Source organism: Euwallacea similis, chromosome 9 (assembly GCF_039881205.1).
Source record: "Euwallacea similis isolate ESF13 chromosome 9, ESF131.1, whole genome shotgun sequence".
Taxonomy (NCBI): Eukaryota; Metazoa; Arthropoda; class Insecta; order Coleoptera; family Curculionidae; genus Euwallacea; species Euwallacea similis.
In genome coordinates, this window is record NC_089617.1 from 486326 (window position 1) to 495567 (window position 9242).

The 9242-nt window shown below is 34.2% G+C and overlaps 3 protein-coding genes across 4 annotated transcripts in view; 1 reads left to right on the forward strand and 2 right to left on the reverse strand.

Moving 5' to 3' along the window:
- Cdk5 (Cyclin-dependent kinase 5) overlaps nt 1-3039 on the reverse strand; it is a 115224-nt gene extending 112185 nt beyond the window's left edge. Inside the window, exon 1 of the mRNA XM_066393140.1 lies at nt 3026-3039. The gene's annotated coding sequence lies outside the window, so the exon portion shown is untranslated. The remainder of the gene's footprint in view (nt 1-3025) is intronic.
- Nucleotides 605-2347, forward strand: LOC136410776 (inward rectifier potassium channel 2-like). Its single transcript, XM_066393097.1, has 5 exons — nt 605-772; nt 832-1106; nt 1313-1563; nt 1628-1872; nt 1994-2347. Exons 1-5 carry the CDS (start codon nt 675-677, stop codon nt 2325-2327), a joined length of 1203 nt encoding a protein of 400 aa, XP_066249194.1. The 5' UTR covers nt 605-674; the 3' UTR covers nt 2328-2347.
- Nucleotides 3040-3132: 93 nt separating the features above from the next.
- Fem-1 (protein fem-1 homolog B) lies at nt 3133-9098 on the reverse strand. Of its 2 annotated transcripts, none has more exons than XM_066393133.1 (9): nt 8834-9098; nt 7411-7594; nt 6951-7162; nt 6558-6898; nt 6034-6270; nt 5513-5771; nt 4642-4859; nt 4316-4539; nt 3133-4007 (listed from the first exon to the last, which is right to left on the reverse strand). In XM_066393133.1, exons 1-9 carry the CDS (start codon nt 8957-8959, stop codon nt 3820-3822), a joined length of 1989 nt encoding a protein of 662 aa, XP_066249230.1. In that variant the 5' UTR covers nt 8960-9098; the 3' UTR covers nt 3133-3819. The 2 variants fall into 2 exon arrangements, with proteins under 2 accessions (XP_066249230.1, XP_066249232.1); XM_066393135.1 differs by having other exon boundaries at nt 5543-5771; nt 8834-9093.
- Between the last annotated feature and the right edge of the window lie 144 nt (nt 9099-9242).

Below are 9242 nucleotides of genomic sequence, written 5' to 3' on the forward strand. Positions count from 1 at the left end.
AAAGTATTAAGAAGCTACTAAAGTACTACTGAAATGGGACTATGAAAGGCTTTAAGGCAGTAAGCAGAAAAGCCTTCCACCGAGCAACCAAAGGCGAAGCACAGGGGAAGTGGCACGGCTAGAGAGATCGGTAGAAAAGAGTATAGGATAGAACTAACATGCAGCAAAAGGACTAGCTGAAGAAGTTCTGCTGAGAGACATACTCTGTTCTGATATGTGCAAGGCTGGTCGTGTTACTGAGCTCTTGATTGAAGGTTCGTTCATCTAGCAAATTACTCTTGCAATTATTCTGAGCACACGACGAATCTTTAATGTATCTTGACTTCGTTGGACCAGTCCTCTCTCTCCAACTAGGTCCGCATATTACCTATCTAGATTTAGGTACCTAAAAAATAAACCGTATTACATCATTTTTAGCCAACACTAAAAATACCTTTTAATCTCATAAAACAATAAAGCCCGCTGTAAATTAATTCTTAACACCCAACTAAGCCTTAAATACCAATTTAGGAATGATAAATTACCTATGCAAATAGGCAAATACGAAAAATCTGGTTTTATTGCTTTTCTCAAGCAGACTGTTTATCTTATCAAAACAGCAGCTGCATATAGGACGTATTAATGTTAATTCACTTAATTATTATGAATTTGTTCTTCTGAGCATTGCACACAAAATGAATTCAGAAAAAGATATTTTGCAAAAATTTTTAGAGTCCGAAAAAAGTAAAATCGATTTCCCAGTAGTTTTACGCACTCACTCGAGCCTTAGAAGGTAAGAATAATGCGACTCTTTGACAACTTAAATAGGTGCTGTACGCAACTTATCGATAGACACAACCTAAGAAGAAATACCCCTCTCAACAATGCGCAACACAGGAAATGCTACTCGAGAATCGTGAGTAAAAGAGGTAGAATGCAAGTTTACTTCAAAAAAATTCCTCAGAAGTCCCTACAATATGCTAAGAATCTCTGGAATACTTTAGTTGACATGCAGTGGAAATGGTTGACCTTAACAGTCACTATGGTCAACGTTCTGGCATATGTGAGCTGTGGGATATTGTTTTACTTAGACGCTTGGATAAGTGGAGACTTTGAAAAAGATGGTGGTAAGTCATAATTTGGAATTCTGGTTTCACAGCCATAGAGATTGAAAGTCGAAAAACTCATGTGGTCCACATATTTATGACGAATTTCCTCTTGTGGGAGTAGTGCAACTATGACCAGGATATGACCCTTTAAAGAAAAGTATTTCAAAGGAAAAATATATGGGTCTTGCATTTCTTTTTATGTCTTCATGTTATATATGTTTCAGAGAACCCTGAGTGCATAGTTGGAATACAAAACTTATGGAATTTCTTCATGTTGGGAATTGAAACCATTACAACCACTGGCTATGGCTATATTCATCCTACGGAATCCTGTGACATATATTTTGTAGTCTTAACATACAGCACATTGATAGGGATTCTCATAGACGGCGCATTTATATCTGTGGTATATGCCAAAATGAACAGGGCTAAAGAAAGCGGCGCGCCGGGGAACATATTTAGCAAAAAGGCTGTTGTAAGTGGATACATTTGAAAATTCCCATTACTTTCTTAGCACTAACATTAAATACTTTGTATAGATTGCTTTACGAAATGGAAAGCTCTGTCTCATAATGCGAGTGAATGACATGTTCGGCAAGCATGGGATTAGTAGTGAAGTGCGTATGTACTTGATAAAATATCCCATTGAACTAGAACAAAGTTACATAACTGAATTGGAAATTCAACCCTTCGGAATGTTGTTTTGGCCTGTGGAAGTAATTCATGAAATTGGTCCGTCTAGCCCATTATGGACAGTGTCAGCCAGAGCACTAATGACAGAACAGTAAGAACCCGTAAATTGTATTCAGTTAAAATTATCTAACATTAACCGTTTCAAAGGAATAAATAAGTTAAATAATTCAATCATTCGTTAAAAATAAAGTTCAAATCTTTATTCAATTTAGGTTAGAAATTGTGGTGGTAGTATCGGGAAGTTCAATGAAAACAGGCCAATCAACCAGAAGTCAAACCTCTTACATCAACACTGAAATTATGTGGGGATATCATTTCGTGCCGTGTTTAGACTACAATCACGACACTAAAGAATTCACAGTGAACAAGAAACTATTCCAGCAAACTGTAACTCAAGAAGTGCCTTTGTGCAGCGCTAGCAAGTTTGAAGAATTACACCAACAAATACAAAACAATCATCGCCAAACTTCTCTAGATCAAGAGAAAAAACGACACAAAGTAGTAGAAAACCAACGTAATGGAGTTATATTTTACAATGAAGTTTAGATAGACAAAAATGAATATAAATTGTAACATTTCGCTCCTGAGTTTTTTTAGCTTTTATCATTTTGTGTAGACCTGCAAAACTATATCACTCTGTAGTGCTTATATGCCGTGCATTTGGTGTGATTTCCAAATTCGCAATGAGCATAAAATTAAGTAATCTCTAAACGTCTTTAATAAGTGCAATTAAGTTCGCTTTGTAGTATTTGGTAATTACCTGTATACGTCACTTCAAGTATTTACCTACCTAGATAGGCAGCATAAAGTTTTAAGATTTCTTTATTTCTATTTAAATTATTAATTAAATCTTCTATTTTACACTGTCGGATTCCGGAAAGTTATAAATAATCGCGTAACAAGTAACAGAGTCCCGAAATTAAGTTTAATAATTATTCACCTAACAAATGCGGAAAGCGATACTTTACGACATGCTAATTGTAGTTGATCGAATGAGGCGAAACGAGGAATACTATTTCTAGAATCATTGAGGCAAATTTTCAGTAGTGAGAAAAAATGATCCAGGACCTTACACTCTTTTTAGTGATTATAAATTACATTATGGAGAGTTAAATTGGTCACCTTTTTTTTATATGTACCCTTCTTTTTAGGGAATTTTAAAGGAAAATCAATCAATTAATCTTCAGGTTACTTACCTCCAAGGTACAAATAAATAACATTTACTACTTTGAACTAAGTTATACCGTGCCATGATCAATTTTCCATCTCTCCAATATTGAATTTTGTTACCTTATTTATTGCCATCAGTTTTGAGAGTAAAGGATTGCAGACAAAAAATTGCACCAACAAATCTCGATAACCAGCATTTTTATCATATAGTTATTACATCTTATGATACACAACTTTTAGAACATATCCACTTACTAAATACAGTCGCAAAAACGTAGAACTTAATAGTTTTTTTCAATTAAACATTTTAAACTTAACTTATGAACGGCATACTACATATTAGTAATTTCAAAATAATAAAGGGCTAGAAACGTTCCAACTGCCTTTTTATTATTAGCAAATAATTAACTAAAACTGCTGAAATATGTTTAGTAGATTAATGAACTTTATGTTAAAATTCGAGCTATTAGACACTAATTGGGACATTAGAAAGCTTTACAAATATTTTATAAAGAATTTATAAAGTATGTCCTATTGCTGGAGAGGCAGCTAAGAATGGTTCCAAGACTTAGTACCTACCATTTACTTTTATAATAGGAACACGTATAATGTTACGTAGATATCACAATAATAAATAAATAATATGCTTAATGGATCCAGGTACGTCCAAAGCTTGCACTGGGATTGAGCAATAACTTAAATCAAAGTTTGTGGAACACATATTGAAAAAAATTGACTAGCGCCGAAGTCGATATTTGAACTAGTACGTTATGAAAAACATTATAAAAATAGTAATAAACTCTGTAAAAGTTCAAAAACTGCTGTAACTTCTCCTCATTAGAATATCGAGCAGGTCTAAATTAAAGCGTCATAAATCAACGAGTGCTTTTTTATGTTTTTCCCATCTTTCGACACCTTTACCGTGGAGCTCGATAAATTCTTCCAGACCTGATGGAACAAGCCCACGGTAAGGGACTTTATTTACTTTTACGGCATTAGCTGCAATACACTTAAGGCTTATTTTAATTTGCGTTTTGAGAATTATTTCGGCGACACCTGGAAAACAAAAAACAAATATTAAGCAAACCATTAATTGGAAATTTTCTATAAACTATGGTTAACCTGTCGTAGTGGCAAAACCCAGGATCTTGAAATGAACGACCAAGTGGTACGTGGTAATATCGCTTACCTGCACCAACGCGATAGTGAGTTCAGTTGGAACAATCGAGGTTTGGAACCTCGACTCTCCCAAGAACAAAGCAAGAAGAAAAATGAATATTGAAAGTTCTGAATCAACTTCGAATTCAGCAACAAAAACATTTGCCAATTTTTAACAGAACCGAAAATACTTGTGTTTAACTTACCAGTCGTAGAAGCTTCGAGTGGAGTTTCTCCTTTATTATTTACAATATCAGTATGAGCTCCATTCTCAGTGAGTTCGGTAATGATCGAGTGAAGCGTAAGAAAATCAGAAATGGCCTTATGATAATTAACTATCACATGAAGAGGAGTATTCCTTTCGTTATCCATGGCGTTGACGTTAGCTCCGCATCGAATGAGCAATCGAGTTGTTTCGGCGCATGGAAATCTGTAAAATGGGAAAATATGAAATGAATTAAATTTGAATGTTGAATATTGATTAAAATTAATTAATGAAATGTTTGATCTTCTCAAATATATTTTTACTTACTTGCAAACGTCATTGGTGTGGAAATCATCAACAGGAGTTTCTGAATTACAAGCCAAATGAAGTAGAGTCTGACCATTTCTTACAGTGAGCTGCAGTTGATTAAGAGTGAAAACCATTCTCTGTACGGTAAACTTCTGCTCTTCGTCGCATTTCTTCATCAATTTGGTGAGGATCGTGAGTAAATAGAGAGTGGTAACCAAATTGCTCTCGATTTCGTCCTTTATAAAAGAAATTGTCTTGTTTTTATCATTTAGCTACTACCCACTTAGGACAATTAGTTATTGATTTGGTTTGCGAATTCGCGTTTTAAATTACATTAAAAAGATTATGTCATTTACACATGTTAGCAAAGAGAAATAAATCTGCAAGTGGCCAAATAATATTTAAAAAAATAACATAACGAGCGTCGGAGACAGTAAAATAGAATTCATTTACACATAACACTAGGATATTTGAATATTAAGCTAAATTATGTTGGTAATATTTAATTAAGTTAATGAAGCCCAAATTAACATTTGCATTTGTCACTGTTAAGCATTTTGCTGTAGTAGACATTTATCAAATTACACATAGTACACCGTTATATAGAACATATAGGCCACACTGTAATTTTATCACATACCTGCTCTTCTAGGTCATTTGCAATGTGTCATATTATATTCAAAAATGAAACAGCGCAAGCAATGCTTAATAAAAGTACAATAAGAAAAATACAATATTTGAAGCCTGAAAACTGCCACAACATGAAAAAGCAAGCGCGAATATTCAATGTTAGCGAAGCAACAAAGACCTCATTGCCAACCGACAGCCCCAATCGACATTCCTTCTATTTCCGACTTTACCATCACGTTACCAACCCAGGTGTACTAACCAATATCTTGTACATAAAACAGCAAATTACCATAACGGTTTCTGGCTCGTCTTTCGGTCCGGGTTTCGAGAGTTTCTCTCTATTTCGCATCAGCTCGATAATTGCGGCGGACAATACTTCGATTACCTGCTCATAGGTCACCTGGACGCCTACGTGCAACATTTGTGAGAACACTTGAGCGAATCTCAACAAGTCTTTGGCGACCGAAATGTAGTTCTTCTGGCGCAATTTCAGTGCGTGACGCCAGAGGTCTAAACACCTGAAACGGAAATGAAAATTGCCACAAATAGCAGGCATTCCAGAACATTAAGGTTGTTTTTGGATATAATAATTTCGTTGGTAAAAATGTCGGATTTCCAGGGAGAAATTCTCTTATAAATCATTACTTTTTTATATAAATGATGAGCAAAATAAAACGAAAAGCGATTTTCATACAAAACATATTACAAGAGTAGTTATTGAATTTAAAAATATTAAAATCCTCTACAGAGTAACATGAACCACTCCCTGCTTTATCTAACCTGTCAAATCTTGCATTATCCGCAAATACGGCTCCTCTATACACAATTGGATGAGGAAGCTCTGGATTGTGATCACCTAAAATCCGTTCTCTTATTGTTAAGGACTCCATATGTAAACTATTTGTGTTGTCGTGTATCGCCTCCAATTCAGCCAACGTTTGAGATTCTACCCAATTTTCATATGCAGGTATTGGAGTGATGAGGTTCTTTTTGACTGGCGCATCTGGATCACTATACCTGGAAAAATGTGTTAGGAAGGAGTAATAAATATTGTCGAAGAAATAATGATTCCCCCAAACAATTCTGCGAACTGTTCCTTGAAGTTAGCCATCGAGCTCTTAAATATCGGTTATTTTAAAACTCGGAACCCTAATCAATGTGATATTAGACTAGGGACATACATGCCGTAAATCATCATGTAAAGGAGGTACGGTAAGCTAGTATGGCATTATATAGCAATAGAAATTAGATTTTTATTCTTATATTACATTAGATTAAAGCTTAGATTTATGGCAATTACTTACCTTAATGACATGCCCTGATGCAGATATTTATATGCTTTAACAATATCATAATTTTCCTTATCATTCGCATATGAAGCACCGAGCAACTCCAAGGCCTCTATTTGATCTTCCTTGCTGATTTCTGGTCGATCTACTAAATATTCTACCACTTTATGTCGAGTTCGTTCTGCAGCCGCTTTTATCGGCGTCATTCCTGTGTCATTCGCGTAGAATATGGCACCGAAACTCAAAAGCTCTTTAATTACTTTAACGTGTCCACATTCTGCGGAAAAATGTAAAGCTGAGGCTCCACAAAGTGCTCTTTCATTTGGGTTAGCACCGTTTTGCAATAGAAAACTAACCTGGAATTATTCACCTAGAAATTACAAGTTAAAGTATTTATGTTACACCTACAATATCTATATGGCCTTTGTACGCAGAAATCATTAGACAACTGTTGTTATACTTGTTGGCTATATGTATATCGGCTTTATGTCGAGTTAAATATTTTACTATATCCAGTCGTCCATCAAAACAAGCTGCTCTTAATGGGGTAGAATTGGTCTTTGTAGGATGATTTACATCAGCTCCAGCTTTGACCAAAGCCTTGACAATATTCAGATGACCTTCAGAAATCACAAAAGCTAATTCATAATTTATATAATATATTATAATAATAGATTTAAACTTTTAACACAACAACAACAATTTTTCCACTCCTTATTCTAAATTAGTATGGAAAAGAATAAGTGTGTGCAATATTATAGGTCCAAAAATTATTGTAATATGTCTCAACATTAACGACAAAAAGGATCTACTAAAAACACCTGCTCAAGCAGAAAATATGCTTCACAGGCTATGAAACATTACTTACCTGCACATGCAGCACACCATAATGCTGTAGCACCTTCAATAACATAACCATCAAATTTAACAACACCCTCCTGTTCCAGATTTGGAGAAAATTTAGTGAGAAGAATCCGGACAACTTTGTCATGGCCAAATCGTGCTGCAGTCACAAGTGGACTACACTCTTGTCCTTCTTCATCAGAGACATTCTAGCAAAGAACATATTGGTGTTGATCATGGCCAGTAATGACCAAAAAATATCAAGCAAACAATAGTAGTAATGAAACGCATGTGGAAACACAAAGCTTTACTACAGGAATATTAAGTAATTTGGCTAATATGTAACAAAATATATAGTTATTGACATTATAAGTTTGTACAGTAAGAGTTTTTTATGGACATGGAGAAGTCAGGATGCAAGTTTGGAAAACGTCAATGAGTATTGTAACAATACCTAATGAACATACATATATCCTTTATTATTATATTTTATCTCATACTATTATCTGTGTTACTAAGGATTTCTATTCTATCAAAACAATGTTTCTGGAAAATATGGCGAATGGAAATTATTTACATTTCACATTCTGACTCAATTAAATAGAATTAAATATGTATCAAAATTTATCAAAATCATATGCATTTATTATTTATTAGATAAAAGTTTAACAAACAAATGCATATTGCAACATTTCAAAATGTCTTTCGAGGCAGAAAGAGAAGTGTATCATAGGAATTATGATAAGTGGAAAAATTGTTGTTGAGTTGATTTAGTAAATTTTGCTCCTGATAGGAACTTAAGTGCAACCAAATAAATGACCAACAAAGACTGTATACAAAAGGAATGAAGATATGCTTTCTTTTAACTTGTATATATTCCATTTTTGTTGCTCAGATCTAGCTGGCATTAACCACAATAATACATTACCTGAAAAATTGCATATTGCACATCTTCGTTTGACAAATTTATGCATTTTTGTTGGTTCTTCGCAAGTTAATTTTTTTGTCCATGTTTTATTTTCTTACATTTTTATGTTAAATTAATTTTACGTTACATGAATCTATAATCCTGACTTGAGAGGTTACAATTCATTATAAAACTTAGTAATATTGAGTCCATAGTAAAATATCTTATAATGTATGACACAAAAAGTTAGCTGGATTGTGTCTATTATCGTCATACAGGACATAGCAAATAGATAACAAATGATATAGAAAGATTTAATTTTTTTAACTTTCTATACAATTCTTATGCATCCCGGAATATATAAATACAGCATAAGTAATGATCTGTCCCATGCTCCATGGCGTTTAAAAATGTGTGGTAAAGGGGGTAAAAGCTTAAAATTCAAGTTAAAAAAATGCGCATTTTGCACATTTTTGACAAAGCCAAGGACCTCACGTCTTGTTTTAGAACAAAGAGCCGAGAAAAGTATACGAATATTTACCTCATTTAGAAGTTGATTTGCTTCATCTTTATCCATATCAGCCAGGAAGGTATACAAGGAGATGGACATTCCTGTAGAAGCTGCATTATAAAGTTTATATTTCAAACGATCACTTTCTTCGGTCATTCTTTACAAAAATTGTTAATGCGTACTTATCATAACAATGTGATGGGCTATTTTGAACTGTTTGGGAAAATAAAATCAAAATCGCAGAATGAAAATAGAATTTCTGAAAAAAAAAAGTTAGCTGACGTAAATCAGCTGTTGAATTTTGGGAGTTGGCACGTGAGACATGTGGCGCTGCTCCGATCCATAGTTTCTTCCCATATTGACCCGGCCAGGTGCAGATCCGAACTCCGTACGTTTGGAATGACAGGTAGAGTATCAGGGTCCCAGTTTTATAAAAGCA

Excerpts from the sequence above, each read along its gene's own strand:
- LOC136410776 (XM_066393097.1), top strand. The coding sequence starts at position 675 with ATGAATTCAGAAAAAGATATTTTGCAAAAATTTTTAGAGTCCGAAAAA. Across the intron at positions 1,107-1,312 it reads AGACTTTGAAAAAGATGGTG|AGAACCCTGAGTGCATAGTT; the intron begins GTAAGTCATAAT and ends TATATGTTTCAG. Across the intron at positions 1,564-1,627 it reads TATTTAGCAAAAAGGCTGTT|ATTGCTTTACGAAATGGAAA; the intron begins GTAAGTGGATAC and ends TACTTTGTATAG.
- Fem-1 (XM_066393133.1), bottom strand. The coding sequence starts at position 8,959 with ATGACCGAAGAAAGTGATCGTTTGAAATATAAACTTTATAATGCAGCT. Across the intron at positions 6,899-6,950 it reads ACAAAGGCCATATAGATATT|GTTAGTTTTCTATTGCAAAA; the intron begins GTAGGTGTAACA and ends GAATAATTCCAG. Across the intron at positions 4,540-4,641 it reads CACACCAATGACGTTTGCAA|ATTTCCATGCGCCGAAACAA; the intron begins GTAAGTAAAAAT and ends CCCATTTTACAG.